At 40.3% G+C, this 25,974-nt stretch overlaps 1 protein-coding gene across 4 annotated transcripts in view; it reads left to right on the top strand.

The window, feature by feature from the left end:
- The window catches only part of TMEM131 (transmembrane protein 131), a 209,753-nt gene that overhangs the window by 121,360 nt on the left and 62,419 nt on the right, over nucleotides 1–25,974 (top strand). For 3 of the 4 annotated variants that reach the window (XM_056555909.1, XM_056555908.1, XM_056555910.1), the window contains exons 5-11: nucleotides 5,958–6,081; nucleotides 13,629–13,745; nucleotides 15,490–15,612; nucleotides 18,394–18,474; nucleotides 18,870–19,020; nucleotides 19,103–19,159; nucleotides 19,399–19,460. In XM_056555909.1, the coding sequence (XP_056411884.1) occupies nucleotides 5,958–6,081; nucleotides 13,629–13,745; nucleotides 15,490–15,612; nucleotides 18,394–18,474; nucleotides 18,870–19,020; nucleotides 19,103–19,159; nucleotides 19,399–19,460 (715 nt within the window). Of the gene's footprint in view, nucleotides 1–5,957; nucleotides 6,082–13,628; nucleotides 13,746–14,986; nucleotides 15,147–15,489; nucleotides 15,613–18,393; nucleotides 18,475–18,869; nucleotides 19,021–19,102; nucleotides 19,160–19,398; nucleotides 19,461–25,974 lie in introns of those variants that run through there. The other variant, XM_056555911.1, reaches the window with a different exon arrangement.

The following is a 25,974-nucleotide window of genomic DNA, read 5'->3' as shown; positions in this document are numbered from 1 at the left end:
TTTTTCTACTCCCATAGATTTCTATGGGAGGAAAACGCCAGGATTTCAGGGGAAAAAACGCCATATGCTCAATATGCTGCAATTTTGCAAAACCGCCAAGGAGCTGAAAAATGCCAAAAAAGATGGTAAAAACGCCAATAGGATTAAAAAATTACCTGTGGATTTGTGCAGGTAAAATCCTCTGTGTATTACAGTAACAGAAATAGATTGTTTCCAGACCTTATTCTTTGGCTACTGACTTTTTCCAAACATAAATTTGAGCAAACAGAAGGAATCTGTGGTAAATCAGCAGCTAAGTCTATGTGTAGAACATACATTGGATCAACACTGGATTTGTTTTTGAGACCCACAGCAGAACATTTGTACCATGTGTGGATCTGGCCTTATAGTGTACTGGTATAGTCAGTATTTGTAGTGCATCTGAAGTTCTGTTATTTCAGCCAGAGCTATTTAAAACTCCTTTTGCATTTAGAATATTTGAAGCCCATATTTTGCTTATTTGTTTAGTATCTATTTTGTATGATGTTTTGCATGTAAGCAGTGTATGTGGTGATGACCCCACGTCTATATAATACTGTGGAAAGCTGCTCTGTTCATTGATTGTGCCAAAAAAAGGACATGACATGTGAATAAAATCTTCCTTGAGCCAAAATGATATTGTTTCTATAAAATGCCATTTTTATTACCATTATCTGGATCGCTGTCCACATAGAAGTTTGCGTATTGCACCTTATGTAGTGGCGGTAATAATGGCAGCTGTAGCGTGTTGTAGATTTATGATCATAGTATGCACATTTGGAAGAATAGGGAACGTATACTAATAACCAAAGGGACATTTTAACAGTGTTTCATATGAAATGACAGCATTTATTTGTTTTATCCAGAATCCCCTTGCTAGGAATATTATCTGAAGTTCCACATTCTCCAGGAGAGATTCTTACAGACATCTACCATTCCAAGAGAACATTCGGAATAAGTCACTTTGTGTGCTCAACATTCCCAAAGATCATCTGCAAAAGAGATGCAATATCCATTAGCATTAAATAACACAAACAGGTGAAACTCAAAAATTAGAATATCGTGCAAAAGTTCATTTATTTCAGTAATGCAACTTAAAAGGTGACACTAATACATGAGAGACTCATTACATGCAAAGCAAGATAGTTCAAGCCGTGATTTGTCATAATTGTGGTGATTATGGCTTACAGCTCATGAAAACCCCAAAGTCCCCCCCAATTATTATGATTTGGGGAGCCATGTCATCTGCTGGTGTCTGTCCACTGTGCTTCATTAAGTCCAGGGTCAACGTATCTGTCTAACAGGGGATTTTTGGAGCACTTCATGCTTCCTTCCGCAGACGAGTTGCATTACTGAAATAAATGAACTTTTGCACGATATTCTAATTTCTGTACATCAAATGGGATGCGGAGTTGGACCAGTGGTTTCCCTTTTGGGCTTGAACCTTTTAGGGTCCACACATGGCAGATTTATTTTTTTTTGCTATGAATCCACATCAAAATACGGTGGTCCCTCAACTTCAAATGGCCTAAGGAAACAACATTTGTAACATACAATGGTCTTTTTTTGGACAATTGTAACTTTACACCATACTCAACATAAAATGCTACGAACAGTCCAGATCTGCAAAATGTGTCAATGGCTGGAAGAACTGGTAAAACACCTGTATTACGTGCATGCTTTCCATGACTGGCTGTCTGGTAGCACCTCCCTACAGTACAGGGAGGTAATTTAAAACATTTTCTGTACTACTCTTTGTGTGTGCCACTGCTCCTTCCGACACCATGGCGGCTTCATTTTACTTTTTTAGGACATTGGGTGTACTGTACAGGCCCCTAAAGAAGCTCCTGTCCTCTAAATAGACAGTGATTTACAGCCCCAGCAGCTCCTTCTTACTTTTATATGTAAGAATTTGCTTTATATCTTTTACATGTACTAGGTGGTGGCAGGGGGATGAGACAGTACTGGGAGGGGCACTGTAAGTGTGAGGCACTCACTTTCTCATTTCAAGTTATATTGAGGCTGGTGTGGGATATGTGGGACCCGCAGGCATGGTGCCTGACCGCCCGCAGCAGCCTCCTGACCGCCCGCATGTTTTGGGTTGAGTCCCGGGGGATCCCAATGCAGGCCTCTAGTCAGTACTTTATGGAAATGGGACCTTTGCAGGAACTTTAAGGAAAAAAAAAAATTAGATTACACCTCCAGGTCACCTAGGCTTTTTTCCTATTCCCCTTCTAAGAGGCTTTATATAAACCTATAAATAAATAGAGGGCTTGTAAAAACCTTAATAAACAGCATGGAGGGCTTGTGCTAGTGAGGTTTGGTAGAGTTAAGAGATAGGAATCGGATTCATTCCACACCCGAAGGCAAATTAGCAAAATACATATCACAAACATTTACAGGTTAAAATGTGGAGAACTGTAAGGGACTAGTTTCTTTTTTTTTTTTCACCTTAGGAAATCCTCTATGAATAATTTCAGATAATTTATGAATTCGTGCAGATTTGTATTTCTGATACAGGAACACCTTACCTGAACATATAGCGTAAATGCAGATCTTTATGAAGCTCTTGTCTACAATAGTCTTTGTGAAGTACACTACAAAGCCTTTGCTGACACCTGCTCTTAGGTAGGTTTTGGTTCGCTGATTATTTTATTTATTTGTAGCTTTGTATGTGCCTACGCTGCACACTTTCACACTGCACTGAACAATCTATAGTGTTACTTTTTTGTTTCTGTTTTTATCCCTCGTAATGATTATTTGTGTTGTACACTGTATAGTTAGGGGTATGTTTATACTGAGTCTTTTATATATATTTTTTCAATGGTTTAAGGTTTTCATACAAAAAGAAAATGGAATGGAGTATAAGACAGTCGCATAATAGGATACAGTGTTCACAAGCTGCCATAGGCCATCAAAAACAACAGTCAGCGAATAGAGTAATTTGAGACCTTTTCCACATGGATTCCGTTTTCAATCTGCCTGGAATCAAATTCTCGTCAGATTTCTAATTGAAATCAATGGAGCTTGAAGTTCAATTGGAAATCTGACGACACAATTCACACCAGAATTTCTGTTGCAGACTCAGCCTGAAGATATAAACATATTCAATCTTCCAGGAAAATACGCCAGAGAAGTCCTGGGACTGTGCTTTAGTTAATGGGATGGTGCTTAAAGGGGTACTCCGACGCTAAGACATCTTATCCCCCTATCCAAAGGAGAGCTGTCATGCCCCCTCCCATAGGACAGCTGTCATGCCCCCTCCCATAGGCTTGCATTGAGGGGGTGGAGCGTGACATCACACAGGGGCGGGGCCGTGACGTCACAATGCTCCAGCCCCCGTGATCGACAGTAATCAGACCCGGAGCGAGCATGCTCCGGAGACTGATTATAATGGGGTGCTGCGTGCAAGATCGCAGGGGTCCCTTTGGATAGGGGATAAGATGTCTTAGCGCCGGAGTACCCCTTTAAGCGTCTATTCTGAAGGAATCGGCTGCAAACGGAATCCCCCAGAATTTTGTGGAAATTCCAAGTGAAGTTTCTATAATGTGAATCCGGCCTTATTCAGTGTGAGCACAGGTAGTGCATTCAGACGTGGCAGATTTAGTGCGAATTGTCAGTGGAGATTATACTCATAAGATTGGAAACCAGCTACAGTAAAGTACAAGATAATGTGGTATTAAAAAACACTATCCACGTCACGGCAGAACCTGTTTTAACCATAGCAGATTTTGTTGTGAAATCGCCACTCTTTCACTGTGGATTAGTAGCTGTGTGTGGCCGTACCGGTTACATAGGATTATGTGTGTTGGGCTAGAAACCCTTTACACTAACACAGGCTTTTGTGTCATCACATGGCATCACCACTCTGATTGCTTGCAGGTAACCAGGCTTTGGATGGAGTCAGTGGGTGACAAGGGAGACCCTTTTCACTCTTATTCACTTAGATGCCACAGAGGCTTTTGACCGTGGCATCTAATTGTTTAAACATCTAGGTTTGGAGCTATCTGTATGGCACAGGGTGGAATGGGGTTAAAGCACATCTGTCATTTCAGGTGGCTTTTCAGGAATAGCTTCCGTGTGAATACATGAGGAGTAGCCCTAGTTATGACCCTTATGTAACTTGTATATGGAATTCTTTAGACTATTTCTGCTCTGTAGGCCTCCTCCATAATTTTTAGTTCTTCTAGAGCTGTTGGGCAGAGCCTGTTTGTAGTGTCTTCCATACATTGCACACAGAGGAGGAGATCCTGCACTTTTATGACTCTGTGCACAAACTAGTGCACCAGCAGCATGGAAGACCTAATAAAATAAGCAGTCTAAATTGTGTATAAAGCCCTGGGGTGAGACCTCTTGTCCCTGCTGTCTCTCTGCAGCCTGCGTATATTCACAGGCACTTCCCCCTCCCATCTCTCTCCTCCATAGAATTGTATTGCTTGTTATTTGATCCCTGACTGAGTTACAAGACTAACCCTGAGAGGACAAAACTTTGCTGACTTTCAAAGAGGAAAGGGGAGGGGGGTGCAGAGGGTAGAAGATTGATGACAGGAGAAAGAAGCATTTTTGCCTTATAAGATATAATACAAAGTGTTTACTTGCTTTACTACCCCTGAAGTCAGGGTTTGTTCTCTTTAGATTATTGAGCCTTATTGTTTTATTTCTGCTGATTTGACCTACATGGCTGGGACCTTATCCTCCGCTTGTATAGTTGTTTTTCCCTTGTATTGAAAAATGTATTTTAATAAAAAATGTACAGTTGGGAAAAAATAAATAAAATAAAATTCACTTGCACTCTTAATCTATGCAAAGTTTGTAGAGGTGACAGGGCCTATGTAACATCAGGCTGCAGCGTCTTTGGTGATGGGTTTCTTTATAAAGGGTTAATTTAATACTAAGGTGTAGGTTGTTTTTTTGTTTTAGATTTTTTCCCTTGCAGAGGAACTTTCAATAAGGCAATTCCTTTCTTTTGAAACTTCCCCTTTCTGCTGCTCCATATGTTTGGTTAGAGTTTATTTTGTGCAGTTCAAGACATTGGCAGAGTATTTCATTTTATTTTATTATTAACAAACTCAATTTTGTTATATTGCTCTACTTTAGTCCAAGAAATTACTTCAAAAATCTGTGGTTTACTATGGCCATTAATAAAACTCACTGCTTCATCTTGTGCAAAACCAGCTGATATATGAAGGCTTATGAGGTGTTCTCACGTTCTGTGTTGTGTGTGTTTTTTTTTTGTTTTGTTTTTTGCAGTTTTTGAAGCACAGGCTGAAAACTATGTATAAAGAAAAGACTGAGACTCCTCTTTATGAATCAATTTCTGGCTTTGGTTTCAAAAACTGCATCGATTTCTTGTGACTGTTGGGTCGTGATCGCTTGTGGATTGTAATCCATGATCACTGCAATACAACAGGGCAACTTTTTGTTGAGCGACCCTTGTCACAGATAAATCGCTGAGCAGCTCCAGTCTTACAGGCATTTGCAAATCTTTATTGCCACCTAATAGCTACTGCTGATACATGTCTGTGTGAAGGAAATGCTCTGTGTGCCTGGATCTGTTACATCACCCTTTATTATAGTTGCATCATCTATAGTCAGTCCAAAAATGTTTGTTTTTATATGCTGGTATAGAGCACATTTATTTCCTTGAAAAGGTATTTTTCTTAGAGCTAAGGTCAGTGGCTTCTGTAGGCTTGAAAATTGTGATATTTCCCAAGAAGTACTATTTTTATTTTACTTTTTTAGTTAGGAGCTTCACCATGCAGTTTCTGTTTTTCGCTCTCATAGCACAGGCATTGCTTTTGTCTTGAGAGGTGTCATGAAATTGCTCACTTTTTGACACGCCCATTTATTTGACTGAATAGTGATTTTTTTCCAGTGTTTTTGTTGCTTGTTATGATATAGAAATCATGTAACATATTGTTTTCTGTATTTTATCATAGGCCCGTGGGGATGCCCAAAATGGAAAAAGTTTACTTGCACAATCCTAGTTCAGATGAAACTATTACTTTAATATCTATATCAGCAACAACATCGCATTTTCATGCATCTTTTTTTCAAAATAGGGTAAGTAACTATTGGTTAGATATTAAACGTTTTTATTTTCTCTTGCCCATTTCATATAAATCTTAGATAAGATCATTTATTTGAAATCATCCCTCCTGTGCACTACTGAAAGAGAAAGAAAAGAAGGAGCTCCGTATGTAGGATCTCGAGCTGGCAGGGTTGGGGAGGGAAACAAACAGCCTCTTACCAAAGCACAACAATGGAGAGCGCTTAGAAATAGCAAGACGTCCGCAGCCTTCCTGGAATAGATATATTTAAAGAGGTGACTGGAGGTGTACAGGAATTTACTTTACTGCTGGACACATGGAACAAGTCGGACCACGGGAGTAAAAACCAGGTCTGTTTAATGTGCAAAGATGCAACGCGTTTCGCTGTGCATGCCTGATGAAGCTGTGTATGCTCAGCGAAATGTGTTGCATCTTTGCACATTAAACAGACCTAGTATTTACTCTCGTGGTCCGACTTGTTCCATGCGTCCAGCACCGAAGTAATTCCTGCACACCTCCAGTCACCTCTTTGAATACTCCTGTGAACTAGGAACAAAGGGCAGTAAAAGGCATTTCATTCAGGGCAATTATTTGCTGAACTGACAGATTATAGTCCACTGTAGAAGAGCCAGTGATCAGCAGACAAACTGTTTTAAATAAATATAATTAATTAATTAACCTGTTGGGGACGAAGGACGTACAGATACGCCCTTGCTCCCTGGTACTTGTACCTGTACTCCCGGGGGAATTCCGGTCACTGCCGCACACAGGGCGGTGATCAGAACGGGATGACTGCTGATATCAGCAGCCATCCCAGCACATCATGAGAACCACATCCCCCCCCCCCCCCACCCCTTGTCGGCGATTGCCGTGATTCATCGGTCAATTCTGACCGGTGAATCGTGGCTTTTCTGGGCTGAATGGGTCTCTGGTGACCCGATTGCCCGGAAAATAAAGGTGATCGGGGCTGTCAGAGACACCTCCTCCTATCCACTGCCATTGGTTGGTCAGGACTGACCAACCAATGGCAGGAGGGGGCGGGAGGGTTAAAGTTGAGAGCCGGGGGTGGCGGGGGCTGCAGGAGCTGCTTACCGGAAATCGGGGGCTGCCGTGATCAGGGACTGCGGCGGGGCGGCTGTGATCAGGAGCTGTGACTGTGACGGTTGCGGTGCGCAGACGGCAGTGAAGATCAATGGTGAGTGTTCTTCAGTGCGGCCTTGTAAAAGTTATCAAAACTAAAACTCCCAGCATGCCCAGAAAGCCTTTGGCTGTCTGGGCATGCTAGGAGTTGTAGTTTTACAACATCTGGAGGTCTACAGTTTGGAGACCACTGTGCAGTGGACTCCAAACTGTGGTACTCCAGATGTTGCAAAACTACTACACTCAGCATGCCCAGACAGCCAAAGGCATGCTAGGATTTGTAGTTCTGTAACATTTGGCCTTTCAGATGTTGCAGAACTACAACTACCAGCATGCCTGGACAGTCTGGGCTTGCTGGGAGTTGTAGTATTGCAACATCTGGGGGGACACAGTTTGGAGACCACTACACTGGGTTCCAAACTGTGCCCCTTCCAGCTGTTGCATAACTACAACTCTGAGCTTGCCCTTCGGCTGTCAGTGCATGCTGGGAGTTGTAGTTTTACAACACTGTGCAGTGGTCTCCAAACTGTGGCCCTTCAAATGTTGCCGAACTACAACTACCAGCATGTCTGAACAGTCTGGGCATGCTGGGAGTTTTACTATTGCAAACAGATGGAGACACACTGGTGGGGAAACACTGAATTAGTCGGTAACCTAACTCAGTGTTTCCCCACCATTGTGCTTCCAGCGGTGGCAAAACGACTACTCCCAGCATGCACGGTCTGTCAGTGCATGCTGGGAGTTGTAGTTTGGCAACCCCCGCCCACAACTCCCCAAAAAAGTGAGTTTCCCGCTTTAGATTTGAGCTGCGGAAAATGTTCTACTGTAGCTCAAACTCCCAGCGGGAAACTTGCTGTGAACCCGACAGTTTGAATGTAGCCTAAAAACGCTACACTACACAAAATAAAATAAAAAGTAAAACACTATACCCCATTACACTGACCCAACGGCGGAGGCAAGTGTAACGCCTGCATCCGGGTCTGTCCCAAAGCAAATCCCTAATTTAGGCCTCAAATGTGCATGGCGCTCTCTCACTTTGGAGCGTATTCCAAGGCAACGGTTTAGGGCCACATATGGAGTATTTCCCTATTCGGGAGAAATTGCGTTACAAATTTTGGGGGCTTTTTCTCCTTCTTTTATGCCGTATGAAAAGGAAAAGTTGGGGTCTACACCAGCATGTGAGTGTAAAAAATAATTTTTTTACACTAACATACTGGTGTTGCCCCATACTTTTCATTTTCACAAGAGGTAACGGAAAAAAAGACCCCCAAAATTTGTAACACAATTTCTCCTGAGTACGGAAAAACCCCATATGTGGACGTAAAATGCTCTGCGGATGCACAACATGGCTCAGGAGTGAGAGTGCACCATGTACATTTGAGGCCTAAATTGGTGACTTGCACAGGGGTGGCTGATAGTTACAGCGGTTCTGACATAAACGCAAAAAAAAAAAGACACCCACATGTGAACCCATTTTAGAAACTGCTCCCCTCGCAGAATGTAACAAGGGGTATAGTGAGCCATGACATTTTTTATTTTTTTTTCACTAAAATGCTGGTGTTATCCCAAATTTTTCTTTTTCACAAGGGGTAATAGGAAAAAAGCCCACCAAAATTTGTAACACCGTTTCTTCTGAGTAAGGAAATACCCCATGTGTGGATGTAATGTGCTCTGCGGGTGCACTACAATGCTCAGAAGAGAAGTGCAACATTTGGTTTTTGGAGAGTGAATTTGGCTGGAATTGAAGGCCATGTGTGTTTACAAATCCCCCATGGTGCCAGAACAATGGACCGCCCCCACATGTGACCCCCATTTTAGAAGCTACACCCCTCATGGAATGTAATAAGGGGTACAGTGAGCATTTACACCCCACAGGTGTTTGACAGATTTTTTGAACAGTCGTCCATGAAAATGAGAAGTAAAATGCTCATTGCCCCCCTTGTTACATTCTGTGAGGGGTGTAGTTTCCGAAATAGGATCACATGTGGGGGTCCACTGTACTGGTAGCACGGGGGATTTGTGAACGCACATGGCCCCTGACTTCCATTCCAACCAAGTTCTCTCTCCAAAAGCCCAATGGCGCTCCTTCTCTTCTGAGCACTGTAGTGCGCCCGCAGAGCACTTAACATCCACATATGGGGTATTTCCGTACTCAGAAGAAATGGGGTTACAAATTTGGGGGGGCATTCTCTCCTGTTACCCCTTGTAAAAATGAAATATTTGGGGTAACAAGCATTTTCGTGAAAAAAGTATTTTAGTCAAAGAAAATCAAATTTTTCATTTCCACGTCCAACTTTAGCAAAAATTTGCCAATCACCTGTGGGGTGTTAAGGCTCACTGTACCCCTTGTTATGTTCCTTCAGGGGGTGTAGTTTCCCAAATAGTCTGCCTTGTGTTTTTTTTTTTTTTGTGCTGTTCTGGCACCAAGGGGGCTTCCTAAATGCAACATGCCCCCCCAAAACCATTTCAGTAAAATTCGCTCTCCAATAGCTCGATGTCATTCCTTCCCTTCTGAGCTCTCTAGTGCATCCACATATGAGATATTTCCTTACTCAAGAGAAATTAGGTTGCACACATTGGTGGCTTTTTCCCCTGTTACCCCTTGTAAAAATGAAGAAAAAAAAAAAGGGGTCTACAAGAACATGTTAGTGTAAAAAATGAAGATCTTAAATTTTCTGCTCCACCTTGCTGCTATTCCTGTGAAACACCTAAAGGGTTAACAAACTTTCTGAATGTAATTTCTAAATGTCATTTTGAATACTTTGAGTGGTTTCATAATGGGGTCCATTACGGGGTATTTCGAACAGAAAGACCCTCAAATTCACTTCAAAACTGAACTGATCCCTAAAAAATTCAGATTTTGAAATTTTCGTGAAAAATTGGAAAATTGCTGCTAAACTTTGAGGCCCTCCTAATGTCTTCAAAAAGTAAAAACATGTCAACTTTATGATGCAGACGTAAAGTAGACCTATTGTATATGTGAATCAATATATAATTTATTAGGAATATCCATTTTCCTTACAAGCAGAGCGCTTCAAAGTTAGAAAATGCAACATTTTCAAATTTTTTTATTTTTAAATTTCAAAATCTTTATCCTTTCAGTACTTTTTACCAGCTGTATGCTACAGAGGAAATTCTTTTCTTTTTGATTTTTTTTTTTTTTATCTTGTCCACAGTGCTCTCTGACACATGATGCCCGTATCAGGAACTGTCCAGAGCAGGAGAAAATACTCATAGCAAACCTATTCTTCTCTGGACAGTTCCTGACATGGACTGAGGTTTCAGCAGAGAGCACTGTGGACAAGAAAAAAAAAGAAATTCAAAAATCAAAGAATTTCCTTTATGGTTAAAATGGGTTTCATCCCCAAGGGGTTAATTAATTAAAATAAATAAATAATAAATAATGTGGGGTGTTCCCCTATTCTATAACCAGCTAGGTAAAAAACAAACCGTAGTAACCTGTACTAGTATGAGAGGTTTTGGCCCTTTTCTGCTTTATAATACTAGCATGCTACTGCCCCAGACCTGGAGCACTATTTTCACTGGGGGGGCCCATTTTTGACCAGAACATCTGTGTAGTGGTGAGTACTGGGGTAAAAATGCAGGGATTAGTGTCAGCTGTTTTTCGGGGTAACACTAATCCTCAGCTTAGTAATGAATGCTCTCTATCTGACAACTCCACTACTAAGCCTTTAAAGTTGGGTGAGGGAAATGTGGCACGGGTCCGCATCATACTTGGCAGATGACCACTACTATCAGCAGCTGACGTCTCACGATAATGATGGACATCAGAGATCACTCCGCTGTCAATAATTTAAATGGTTAATTGCTGTGATCACTAGCGTTTAATGCTTTTAAACATTAAATGCCGGTATTCCCTGATGTGTACCGGCCTTATCTTGACCTCAACTTCTTCCTTCTATCTGCCATTGTAAAAGCCAACTGAGTTCCAATAACATAGATCAATGCAATGATGACTTATAAAGACCCTTATGGGTTATCACCCCTCTATTTTACAATTTTTTGAATAAAACACTGTAATTTTTTTTCAGTTAATATATTTATTACTGTGTGTACCGTAATTGTTGGAACTAATAAATTATTACATTCCTGATAGGGGATAAGATGGGGATAGGGGATAAGATGTGTAAGCACTGGAGAACCCCTTTAATTATCCCGTAAGGTAAACTTAAAAAAAAAAGTCCCAAATTGCTCCTTTTTTTTTTTTAATAACCTTTTCTTCCCCAAAAAATTGATAAAAAATATATTAAAAGTTTTACATATGCAAATGTGGTATCAAAAACCAGTACAGATAACAGCGTAAAAAATGAGTCCTCATACCGGCGCTTATACGGAAAAATGAAAAAATTCTAGGTCAGCAAAATAGAGGGATTTTAAACGCACTAATTTGGTTAAAAAGTTTGTGAATTTTTTTTTTTTTAAGAGGTATATTAATAGGAAAGTATGTAATCATGGGTATCATTTTAATCTTATTGACCCACAGAATAAAGAAAACAGGTTTATTTTACCGTAAAGTGTACAGCATGCAAACAAAACCTTCCAAAAATTAGCAAAATTGTGGTTTTCTTATCAATTTCCCCACACAAATAGTATTTTTTTGGTTGTGCCACATATTTTATGGTAAAATGAGTGACATCATTACAAAGGACAACTGGTCGCGCAAAAAACAAGCCCTCATACTAGTCTTTGGATGAAAATATGAGTGTTATGATTTTTAGAAGGCAAGGAGGAAAAAATGAAAATGTAAAAACAAAATTCTGAGTCCTTAAGGCCCAAATGGGTGGAGTCCTTAAGGGGTTAAAAAGCTCTGTATCATACCTTTTATTCTTGCTCACATTCGTGTAATTTCCCAGCAGGAGAAAGTGGGCGTTTCCCAGCAGGCATGACATCAATGAAGCCTGCTGGGGGACCACTTCCTCCCTCACATCATTGCAGTGCTGTGATGAATAGAAAACCTCAGACACTCTGCATGTTTCAGTCTATGTTGCTGTCAGTGAGGCTCTCCTGCAGCCTTCAGTCTGTGTAGCTTTCTCTGAGAATCTGTGGAGCTTTCACTTTCTGTACAGCAGTCAATTAAGCTCAGTGCAGCCAGAAGCACTTCCTGAGTTTGGACTCCTGCTAGGCCGGGAGGAGACCAACCTCACTGTATTAATTGTGGCAGGGAACATTTTTTATATTACGTTTTAATCATATTTATGTTGATAATTTTAAAAGCAAGTGAATGGGAAAGTTTCTGTAAATTACACATATATTAAGTTTTATTTGGTGACCAGTACTTTTTAACACCCTCCTGCCTGGCTGAGATAGAGGCATAAAATGTGTGCCTCCTCCTCAGACCAAGCTGTGCTAATTCTTGTACAGCCATGAGCACGGCTCAGGAGCAGAAGTCTTCTGCTTGTGAACGGGAAACTTTATTCATAGGAGGGGCTCCCATCCTTAAAATGACAGGAATCCAGCCTTTATACGGTTAACAGCAGTGCGCTATGCAGCTCTGTTTACTGTACGGCCCACAGAGGTAAGCAGTGATGCTATGCATCACTGCTTAATTCCTTACACTCCATTGACCAGACACTCAGCACCCCGACCCATGGAGTGTAGAACTAACAGTTATGCTGCTTATTTAGTAGCGTAACTGCTCCCCATTAAAGTCACTATGTAGCCAAACCCGCTGTGGATTTAACATCACAAAACTAGCATTCAAATTCGCAAAGGACACTGTATGTGTGAATGCATCCTTGCAAAGCAGGCTGAAAACAGTTTGCCTTTCCTATTAGAAGTGACAGCTGTGTTCTGTGAAACCCCTTATAATGCACAAGAGCTATAATACAGACAAGATTATCGTCTTTGTATTTTTATCATTTCTAGGTTTAGTGTTCTGTTAAGAATGACTAAATTGAACAAACTGTTTTGTTGTTTTTAAGTGCTCTCTGAACATTGAGCCTTGGTTTTTCTATTAATAGCAGCATTCTGGAGCAATTTGTGACCTTCAGTACCTAACATCAATCTCTTTTTATTGCTCTATTATTTTTGGAACAGTAGTAAAAACTTAGCTACGGTATCCCAGCAATTGAATCCTGGCCTTTGCAGAATTCTGCAACAAATCACTTTTTCTCCTGCCTGTGTTTGTATCTTTGGAACTTTTTTGGATCTTGTATTAAAGACCGGTTCATTTATCCTTTATAAAGCAGGAGTTTATTATGCACTTTCATTAGGAGTTTGGTGCAAATTGGTATCTGTAGAATCAAATTGGCTATAAATGTTTTATAAATCTTTACTGTAACTTTCCATTAATGTTTTTCTGTGTTATATTTCTGTCTGTATGACATCTGAGTTGCCATTATTTGTTGCATAAATAAAAAAAATCTTGTAAATGTTTTCCAAATGTTTTATTTTTCTCAGAAAATTCTCCCAGGGGGGAACACATCATTTGATGTCGTGTTTCTCGCAAGAGTAGTGGGAAACGTTGAAAATACTTTATTTATTAACACCTCAAATCATGGGGTATTTACCTATCAGGTAGGATATGAAATATATTTTCAAAATCATTTAAAAATGTTTATGCTGCTAGGAGTTGTGTTAGGAAAAAGAATTAATCTTTTGACACTCCAGTCTTCTCACTGGGCTTGGTTTACCTGGCTGCAGCAATGACATGCCCTAACACCCATACAATTGACAGCAAATCACTGCCCTCCATGGTCTCATGCTGCATTCTGATGAGGCCAGTGGTGGCATGTCCTTGCTGCAGCCAAGTAAACCAAGCCCAGTGGGAAGACTGGTGTGGCAGAACTGACAGGAGATTGTGACTATATATATTCTGGCAGGAAATTTAGATTTAAGAAAGCGCTTCACTTGCTCTGGAAGACCTGTCCTATCCTGAGTTTTCCTGCTACTGTCCCGTCCTGCATAGAAAACCCGCTGTCCCGTCCTGCGCAGAAAACCCGCTGTCCCGTCCTGCGCAGAAAACCCGCTGTCCCGTCCTGCGCAGAAAGCCCGCTGTCCCGTCCTGCGCAGAAAGCCCGCTGTCCCGTCCTGCGCAGAAAGCCCGCTGTCCCGTCCTGCGCAGAAAGCCCGCTGTCCCGTCCTGCGCAGAAAGCCCGCTGTCCCGTCCTGCGCAGAAAGCCCGCTGTCCCGTCCTGCGCAGAAAGCCCGCTGTCCCGTCCTGCGCAGAAAGCCCGCTGTCCCGTCCTGCGCAGAAAGCCCGCTGTCCCGTCCTGCGCAGAAAGCCCGCTGTCCCGTCCTGCGCAGAAAGCCCGCTGTCCCGTCCTGCGCAGAAAGCCCGCTGTCCCGTCCTGCGCAGAAAGCCCGCTGTCCCGTCCTGCGCAGAAAGCCCGCTGTCCCGTCCTGCGCAGAAAGCCCGCTGTCCCGTCCTGCGCAGAAAGCCCGCTGAGCACCGTGTAATGGATAATTTTCCTTGTAATTGTACTTAAAGGAAATTGAACACTTAGGAAAAGTTTTACACGCAGCATTTTGTGGCAGTTTTTCATTTTATTATTTTGAGCCAGAAGTAGATCCAGCAGAAAGGCGAAGTGAAAGACCTTCCTTCATATTTTCCATTTCTATTGAATCCATTTCTGGTTTTGACTTAATGCAAATTTACACTTTTATACTAAAGTTGACAACTGGTTTGGCTAACTATCTAAGGTGTATGGCAGCCTCCCAACTGTACACAACTGATGATGTCTGTGGAAAGAAAGGAGTGAAGTGCTGAGTTTCTTCCACCCAACCCTTTTGTCCTAAGAGGGATAAGTCTGAGCCATAGTTGGCTGTTGCTTACCCCTCCCATAGAGAACACATGAACATTTGGCAGGTGGAATTAACTGTTGGCCGACAGTTATTGAAGGCGTGTGGGCACCTTTACTGCCAGGTTCTCCTACAGATTATATCTGATCACTATGGCTCAAAACAGGCATTTTTTTGGTAAGGACCTATCTAACATGCAGGGATTGTTTAAAGCAGATACCAGTTTTATGCTATGGATATTGAATCTGCAAAAAAGAAACAGAGTAATACAGATCTATTAGAAAAATCTTTTATAAGCACTTATAGTTAGATGAAAAAATGCCTTTTAAATATGTCTATACTCTAGGAATGGCCCTATTGAAATGACGTGTGCCGAATTTATGCATTTATGTATAAAGTCAGGGCTGATTGTTATCTAATGTCCATGGAAAACTTTTTGATGGCTTTTTAATGTTCTAATGGATTTTCTTTGTAAATCGACCTTATTGATAATAAGCATAGCACATTGACTGTATTGCAGGTTTTTGGAGTTGGGATCCCTAACCCATATCGGTTGCGCCCATTCATTGGGGCACGAGTTCCTGTAAATAGCAGTTTTTCACCTTTAATTAATATTCACAACCCCCACAGTGAACCTTTACAGGTAGGTACGCATTCTACGAATGTATAACTGTGCCAGTCCCTACAGAAGTCTTGTCACTTATACTCATGTTAATAAAACACAGACACCTCTTCAATAACTGGATACTTAAAGGCATTATTAATGTTAAGTGTTAGGGGGAAATTATAGCATGTATCATATCTCCCTATTTATGTTTTATAGACATTTATTTAAGCATGACATATGTACAGTGTAATTGAAGTACCACTAGTTTTGTGAAACAAACATACTCTTCAATTATGATAATTTATAGGTAAGAAATGGTGTAGGATGATTTAGAATATTGTTCTTGGGTGTTTATTACTTGAATAACTTTTGGTGTTGCAAGAAATAGTATCAGTCCCCATTACCTACACTCAGATATGCTGAACGTTAATGTTGTCTTGCATGTAAATAATATATTTTAGGAATGTATAAGAGTCACTGGTGAATTAAAAACTGTTTTGGAATTTGCAGTAATTGAGATTATTTAGGACCTACATTCTGTAGTTCTTTACTTATAGAGAATGTATCTCATGGATTTTTTTTTTATTATTCATTCTTGACAGTCAAATGTGTTATTTTTCCAAAAAATACCAAAACGGTTTCTGATAGATAGGTTTTTGTCTTTTTAAATCTATTTATAGTGCATTATTATGGGGGCAGCCAACTGAGCTGTTTTTGAATTTAGAGATATGCTTTTCAGTATATTTACTAGTATGGGAGAGTTTTCTAGGCATGCCCTGTGACCTGTACAGATGTCATTGTACAGGGAGGGGAAGGCCGAGCTCTGACCATCACCTATTGAGAATAGTTTGATCCTCTGTTTCCTATAATTTCACTATAAACCTGTCTGTGATAAGGGGGAGATTACTGGAAAGTGATCTTTACAGAACAGGAAGTGTCTGCTTATTATAAGGCTTAGGTCTTGTTCAGATCAGCATTTAGGAGCTCCAATCACTCATTCCGTTACAATGAGGATAACTGACATCAAACAGAAAACCTGTGTACCATTTAAAGTCAACGGGACCTGTCCGGATCCATTGGCTTCCTTTGTGACACACTCCATCCAGCTCCTTTATCAGTGTCTGGAACAGAGCTCCAGAACTCTGATGTGAACATAGCCTTTGTGGTCACACTGAAAACTACTTCAAGATTTCAAGATTTTATAATATTGATAGTAAATAGAAAACTTGAAAAACATAATTTAAGATTTTTAAATATGTTAAAACCATAAACAGGTACGGTCCTTGCAGGTACAATGACAGCAGCCAAAAGGAAAAAAAAAAAAATTTTAGCAATGAGTATTGCTAAAAAGTTTTTTGCACATAAATGTGACTTTTTTTTTTTTAAAGGTTTTATGCTGTATCACTTTCTACGGACACATGTTACTGAGATAAAGGTGCTTTACCATTTGGTTTACTATCTATATACTTTTCCTTGAATAGTCAGATGGGTGGGAACTTTTTAGCAAAATTGGAGATTAAGGGGGTGAACATTGGAGTCAAGGCATAGTGGTGGTTGTGGGTGTCGGGAGCCATATTTAGGGGTAGTATGATTGTAAAGCTCCTAATAAACAACATCCCTGCCCAATTTGTAGCATTCACACTTTTTTGCAACAAAGTTTCCACCCATCTGACTATTCAGGGAGAACAGATCAGTCAACCATATAGTAAAACCCTATGTCTCTATAACAGAGATGTAGTGAGAAAGTTCTGTTGGAACTAGGGCTGCAACAAACGATTTATTGCACAATCGATTCGTTGCAGATAAATTAAAGGGGTAGTCCGGCGCTAATACATCTTAGCAGCTGTCACACCCCCTCCCATAGGCTTGCATTGAGGGGGGGTGAGTGTGACGTCACACGGGGGCAGAGCCGTGATCGCCAGTAATCAGACCCGGAGCGAGCACGCTCCGGGGGCTGATTCTAACGGAGTTCGGCGTAGAAGATCACGGGGGGTCCCCAGAGGCGGGACCCCCGCGATCAGGCATCTTATCCCCTATTCTTTGGATAGGGGATAAGATGTCTTAGCGCCGGAATACCCCTTTAATCGATGAATTGGGGGAAAATGGCAAAATGACAAAAAAATTTGTTTTTTTTTTGGGGCTCTTCTTTAAGATATATGTACAGTAGGCATATAAAAACTATTGAATAAGGTTTTTTATGTTTCCCCCGTGCCCCTATTTTTACTTGGCACAATGTTTCCCAACCAACCAAGGTCCCTCCAACTGTTGCAAAACTACATTTCTCCGGAATGCCTTTGGCTGTCTGGCCATGCTGGTGGTTGTAGTTTTGCTGCAGGTTAGGGCTTAACGTGATCTGGTGTTTGTGATTAACTTACCAAAGCTAAGGGCACCCTTACAAATAACCTCTTACCACTACATATATCCTATACTAACATACTCTTATATCCTAGTGTGAATACTAGGAGATAGGAAGTGTGTCAATAATGTATAAAACAATGTGTACCGACGCGTTTCCCTATGATTCTCGCATGATTCTTCAGGGGACTTTATTAAATGGAAGAGAAAAAGAAGTATTGGCAAGGATGATAGTAACACCTAGTTGTTTTTCCTTCTGGTTATGTGTGGATAAATTCACATTAACTTCAGAGCAGGCAAACATTTCATCTTAAAAGTGTTAATGTCCTAATTCTAAGAAGGCTGGTATTTAGACAGGCTCCATTTCAGCTCTTTAATTATTCGTACGTTATCTTAAGTAATTTTATTAATATTTGCAGACTTAATGCTTTGTTTTAAATCATTTTGGTTCATGTTTTATAGGTGGTAGAAATGTATTCCAGTGGGGGTGATCTGCACTTAGAGCTTCCAACTGGACAGCAGGCAGGCACCAAAAAATTATGGGTAAGCATCTTTTTATTATCCGGTTGGTCTGGGTGCTGGGAACCTCACAATTACTGTAATATATATCACATTCTTAGGAGAGCCGGAACAATCAGACAGCAGCCTTAGGGGAGCAGATAGCTTCTGCCTCATATTCTAAGGATTGATCAGTCCAGATATATACATTTTTAATTTTTTTTTACATGTTGTCCATTGATTAGAAAGTAAGTTTCCACTTAGTTTTTAAGACTTAAATTGAGTTGCATACTAGAGGGCATCTTGCTGTGTGTTTCTCTTCATAGTCTGACAACTACATAATTTCTTGTGATGATGTAGCTATACAGATAAACAGAATATATTGAGGTGATTTTACAAATTATTACTATTATTATTATTTTATTATTATTTTTTTTTAGGAAATACCACCATATGAAACAAGGGGTGTAATGCGTGCAAGCTTCTCTTCTCGAGAGGCTGACAATCACACTGCCTTCATTAGAATTAAAACAAATGCATCTGACAGCGCAGAGTTCATTATCCTTCCCGTGGAGGTGGAAGTCACAACAGGTTGATTTCACACAAACTCTATACAATGTGTATTTTTACCTGTTTAGGAGGCATGAATGTGATGGTTATGTTGTCTTTTCAGCTCCTGGGATTTATTCATCAATAGAAATGCTAGATTTTGGTACATTACGGACACAAGGTGAGAATAAATTCTAAACACTTGTGACTGATGACATTCTTGAGTTCACCCAGTCCACTGCAGCATTCTTAGTAAAATCTGTTTATTTATACACCACACACTCTGTCTCTGTTATTTTCCTCACTGCTCCACTTGTGCTTACCTCCCCTGGTATATATTAGTTTTTTTTTAATTATTATACTGCCTAAAATACATATAACTACACATTTTTATCAGCAACATTCTCTTTTGTCTTCTAGATGTTCCCAAAGTTCTAAATCTCCATTTACTAAATTCCGGAATTAAAGATGTTCCAATAACTGTAAGTAGTGGTGTCAACATTTTAAAGGGGTTTTCTTACCAACCACACTGATCAGCAATCCGCAGGATAGTTTATTAGTATATAATTGGTTGGGGTCCGACCATTAGGACCCCCACCAATCACAAGAGTGGGGGCCATTGTTTGAAAGGAGCATCGGTCGGACTGAGCAGTCAAACATGCACAATGCTGCTCCATTAAGTCACTATTGGACTCATGAAGATAGCCTAGCACCGTGCTTCACTATCTCCGGCCACTCAAATAAGGGACACAGGACACTTGATTTCTATTCTCGTGGTTAATGGTGGGTCGTAGTGTGCCATATGTGAATATACTTTTAGTGCCTTTTACTTTTGTAAATGTTTTTTTTGGCTGAATCTCTAATTTCTGTGGTGTTTGAGCATCTCTAACTGTACTATGCTTAGTGAAAATGTTAGTTAAAAAAATTTGACCAAACAAGTAAATATTTGCTTCTGTCTGTAAACTAGCACTTTTCATTTTGCTTTTAAACATTCCTTCATCTGTACAAAATGTCTGGGCATCATGTCAAAAGTTTTTTTTTTTTTGTTTTTTTTTTTTAAATGATCGCACTCCTTTAAAAGCTTTGGTCCAGCATCATATACATTAAAAAGAATGGTGGTAAAATAGTTGGCCTTCACTGGTCAGAAGTGAAGAAACTGTTTACCATATGGTAAATCCGAATAAGTGCCGACATGCCGCTGTACAGAACACTGGTGAGACCTCACTTGGAGTATTGTGCGCAGTACTGGAGCGTATCTCCAAAAGGATATAGATACTCTAGAGAGAGTACAGAGAAGAGCTACTAAACTAGTACATGGATTGCAGGATAAAACTTACCAGGAAAGATTAAAGGACCTTAACATGTATAGCTTGGAAGAAAGAAGAGACAGAGGGAATATGATAGAGACTTTTAAATACATAAAAGGAATCAACATGGTAAAGGAGGAGAGCATATTTAAAAGAAGAAAAACTACCACAAGAGGACATAGTTTTAAATTAGAGGGGCAAAGGTTTAAAAGTAATATCAGGAAGTATTACTTTACTGAGAGAGTAGTGGATGCATGGAATAGCCTTCCTGCAGAAGTGGTCGCTGCAAATACAGTGAAGGAGTTTAAACATGCATGGGATAAGTATAACGCTATCCTTCATATAAGATAGGGATAAGCATAAGGCTATCCTTCATATAAGATCGGGCCCAGGACTATTCATAGTATTCAGATTATTGGGCAGACTAGATTGGCCAAATGGTTCTTATCTGCCAAAACATTCTATGTTTCTATAAAGGCTCTATGGTAGGGGGTGGGGTGGACTCACTTATTTGGAGGTGATGTGCAGATACCAGGCACAACACTAGCAAAAAGCTTTGTAAGTCTATTTACTTGGTATAGGATCCCCAGCAGCTGCATCTCCTTTGGCATCCAAGAGACTGTGCGACATTTCAGGCAGTTAAAGGAGTTATCCACCATAAGGTGATTTTAGTACGTACCTGCCAGACAGTAATGGACATGCTTAGGAAGGATCTGCGCTTGTCTTCGGTCTAAATGGCTATGTCATGAGATTACCATAACACCGGCTAGCTTTTTGTGAACTGGTATTTCCTGTTTGACTTTTCTTTTTTTGACTACAAATCCCACAGTTCCATTTTCCTCCCTTCCACACATCAGCCACCCCACCCATTGAAACATAAATGAGCTGCATCCATTCAAAAGACCTGTGGTTTTCAATCAGGGTGCCTACAGCTGTTGCATTAGTTGCAGATTGATCCCTCTCCCACCAAGCGATCGCTCCACCCATTGAAGCAGACAGGCTTCCTGTCATCAGCTGACTAGTGAGTCAGATCTTGGCCACATAGCAATCTGGGAAAAATCTGAGACAAGTCATTTTGTATGCTGATAAATATTGGAGTGAAAATCACATAAGAATTGTGAGAAAACTGTCACACACAGGTACAGACACTATGTTATGAACTACACTAACTTTACAGCCCCTGTAGCATAGTCAAAAAAAAAATCCTGGAATACCCATCTAAGAGAATAGAAAAGAGAGTTAAATTACAGGAGCACTACACAAAGAGCACTTCCAAAGGTCCTATTATAAGACAACACTCTTTAAGAGACTGAATACGCTGTTCATCAGGTCTGATAGACCTTATAAAGAGAACATTCAGTCACTTGAAACGCGTTGTCCAAATTTGGACATTACAGTGTTCCTGTAATGGACTTTCTTTTCCTGTCTTTACTCCACTGGCCAGGGGAGGAAACCATTGCCTTGTAGACCTTGGGCTATAACTATAGGATCTTCATGAAAATCCATTATTAGAAGCAATCCTTTCTACTTACACGTAACCTTGAAATGTTTATAGAACATGGAGGATATTAATAGTTTGTTGGGTCCGTATATTCATTCACTCTGGTCACTATGTTTGCTTGAAAGCTTTGGCTTAATTAACTGCTGATAAAAATAGTAACAAACTAGTACGTGTATGGAGCAGGACATCTGAAGCATATATATCATGCGAGGGGATAGATTTCCTGCCTTCCCAAAGCACTTGCGTGCAGGTTTCATTGGGGGGGCCTTTTACATTTTAGCATGGTGTCACTCCTGTAACTTAGCATAAATGGTATTTGCAGTGCAATTGATGGTGAAAGACACTTGGTTATTAATTCTAGTTCTGACACACATCTACCTTCCTCTACAAAGAAAAAAATTCCAGGCAAGGAATTCAAGGAGGATATCATTCACATGGCCCCAGTACTGTATGTCAGCAATAAATATATTAACAATATAGTCCATTCAGTGGGCAGAAGTCACCTGAAAGTGAGGATTCATTTTAGTACACTGCTCGATAGGTAAGGATTTGGTAGGAACAGTTATGGTAGCATTGCCTGATGTACATATGTACATATGACTGGATTGGTTTGTCTTTATTATACATTAAGGGAATAAAATAAGAGGGCAGCTCATCAATAAATTATGGTGAATGCACTGGATTGTATCCATAAAAACCTTAGTAATATCCATGTTGTATAAAGTGGAAACAATTAAATTATGAAATGCATTAATAATTCAATACCCACAACAAATGTTTTCTTTATCAATCTCAAAGGGATAAAATCAGTCGATGGCAATCTCTCAACCTTTTGTATACCTTACTGCAAAATTAGTTATAGATGACATAAGTCAAATAAGAGTTTTAATCTCACATGTAAAATTACATCCTATATGAAAACTAGTGGTCTAGATTTATATAATATAGTTCAGACCTTCTTTTGGGCCCTTGCCGCAGAAATGCTAATAATTGAGTATTAACTGACCTGCATTATATCTTGTTAATCTCAAGCAATTCACTATATTGGATTTGTTTCTCACAGTTGTGATAGATAGTTCATAGCTGTTAATTACTTTAAGCCTTACAGTAATTTCCATACATTTACTATTGATATTTATTTCAGCAGTCACAGGATTGCTGCAATAGCTGTACTTCTAATAACAAATGTCTAACATCCTATATTGCTTCCAAACATATATATATATATATATATATATATATATACCCCGAAACAGCTGTCTGCAGATGGGTAGAAACTTCCCTTTTGGGGAGTAAGTCTGGCTTGGCATTAATCCCGATCAGTTTTTTATATTCCGTAACTGGAGCTAACTTGGTACCAGGGAACATCTCCTGAGAAGGTAATGTAATGAGCTGCTTTGCATATTCCCCTACCCAGAATGCCCACGGAGTGCTAAGTGGCCCTTGAAAGCTCCGTCACACCAGGAGTGGTGGACTCGCCCTGAGTTAAATACTCATCCCCTATAGATATATAGATATATATATATATATATATATATATATATATAATATATATGTGTGTGTGTGTATATATATATATATATATATATTTATATATATGTACATATAATTTGTTTTTTTTGCTAGTAAGAGTAATTACACAGAGGACTTTTTTCCTTCTAGAATACTCTTCATAGCTATCAGCATTAGGCAATGTTCACTCGGGGGAATATCCACCCAGAAAATTTCCATGCAGACATTCCACAGACGGCAAGCGCTGGCAGAACATGAGCCATCTCCATAGACTGTAATGCATTTCCGAGCAGAATCCGGAAAAAATAAAAAAATATATATATACACACACACACACACACACACACACACACACATATCTATATACATATCTATACACATATCTACTCTTTCTTTGGATGCCGTTATAAGGATTTCCGTGGCAGGAACATCTGTTGCAAGAAATTCCACCGTTTGCCCAGTGCAGCAAAATTCCATTGAAATCAACGAAACTTTGCTGTAGGGGAATGTCCATGAGGAATTTGTAGACATTCCGCTGTGTGAACATTGCCTTGCAGGGTATCTGTCAGCTGTATATGCACTATGTATAAGAACTAAGAGCCACAGACACAGTTAAAAAACCTTTTAGGATATACAAGCTATCTCTAGCTTCCCAGGAGCTGATGGTGGTTGCCAAACTTTAAAAAAAAAAAAACTTTTTTTCTATTCAGCTAAGTGTCAGAGAGGTGGAGCTGAGCTGCTGTAGTTCCACAGCCTTGCAATCACCTCCCAGCCTCTCCTTGACTGAAGTACAGGACTTATCAGTCAAGGAGGGACTGGGAGGTGAGGTCAAGCAAAGGCTGTGGCACTAGGGAAGCTGGGCTCTTCCTCCTTGACACGTGACTGAGAAATAAAAAGGTTATTTTATCATTTTGTTAACAACAATTAGCTCCAGGAAAGAAACTGTTTGCCCTAACAGGTATTAAACGATGTCAGCAGCAAATAGAGCTGACAGACTCCCTTTATCGCAGGGGTCTCAAATTGGTGGCCCTCCAGATGTTACAAAACTTCAACTCCCAGTATGCCTGGACATTTATTAACCCCTTAAGGACCGGGGTTTTTTCCGTTTTTGTATTTTCGTTTTTGCTCCTTGCCTTTAAAAAATCATAACTCTTTCAATTTTGCACCTAAAAATCCATATGATGGCTTATTTTTTGCGCCACCAATTCTACTTTGTAATGACGTCAGTCATTTTGCCCAAAAATCTACCCTTTTATTTTTCCTCTTATGGGGTGGTATGAGGGCTCATTTTTTGCGCCGTGAAGTTTTTAACGGTACCATTTTTGCATTGATAGGACTTATTGATCGCTTTTTATTCATTTTTTTCCATGATTTGGAAATTCATGATATTGAAATTCATGATTTGGAATTTTTTTGCGCGTACGCCATTGACTGTGCGGTTTAATTAACAATATATTTTTATAATTCGGACATTTCCGCACGCGGCGATACCATATATGTTTATTTTTATTTTTATTTACACTGTGTTTTTTTTTTTATGGGAAAAGGGGAAGGGGTTAAATGATCTTTAAACTTTTAATAGGGAAGGGGTTAAATGATCTTTATTCCCTTTTTTTCACTTTTTTTTTTGCAGTGTTATAGCTCTCATAGGGACCTATAACACTGCACACACTGATCTTTTACACTGATCACTGGTTTCTCATAAGAAACCAGTGATCGATGATTCTGCCGCTTGACTGCTCATGCCTGGATCTCAGGCACGGAGCAGTCATCCGGCGATCGGACAGCGAGGAGGCAGGTAGGGACCCTCCTGCTGTCCTGTAAGCTGTTCGGGATGCCGCGATTTCACCGCGGCTATCCCGAACAGCCCACTGAGCTAACTGGCATGGTTTCAGTTTCACTTTAGAAGCGGCGTTCAACTTTGAACGCCGCGTCTAAAGGGTTAATAGCGCACGGCACTGCGATCAATGCCGCGCGCTATTAGCCATGGGTCCCGCCGTGGCCCCGCGTTATAGATCGGGAGCGGACACATGACGTTCCAGTAAGTCATGTGTCCTTAAGGGGTTAATGACCTTGTAGAGGAGGTGAATAGTAAAGTAGCAATCTTTGCAGATGATACTAAACTCTGTAAAGCAGTAAACACAATAGAGGACAGTGCACTGCTACAAATAGATCTGGATAGGTTGGAGGTTTGGGCTGGGAAGTGGCAGACGAGGTTCAACACTGATAAATGTAAGGTTATGCACATGGGGAGGAAAAATCCGGGCTGGGATTATATATTAAATGGGAGAACACTTGGGACTACTGACATGGAAAAGGACTTAGGAGTCTTAGTTAATAGTAAATTTAGCTGTACTGACCAGTGTTGGGCAGGTGCTGCCAAAGCTAATAAAATCATGGGGTGCATCAATAGGGGCATAGATGCCCATGACAAGGAAATAATTCTACCGCTGTACAAATCACTTGTCAGACCACACATAGAATACTGTGTAAAGTACTGGGCACCAGTGTACAAGAAAGATAAGATATAGTGGAGCTGGAGAGGGTTCAAAGACGTCAACCAGAGTAATACGGAGAATGGGAGGACTACAGTACCCAGAAAGATTATCAGAATTAGGGTTATTTAGTTTAGAAAAAAGAAGGCTTAGGGGAGACCTAATAACTATGGCACAATCA

Source organism: Hyla sarda, chromosome 2, assembly GCF_029499605.1.
Source record: "Hyla sarda isolate aHylSar1 chromosome 2, aHylSar1.hap1, whole genome shotgun sequence".
In the NCBI taxonomy this organism is placed as follows: domain Eukaryota; kingdom Metazoa; phylum Chordata; class Amphibia; order Anura; family Hylidae; genus Hyla; species Hyla sarda.
This window is presented reverse-complemented; position numbering and strand designations above follow the sequence as displayed.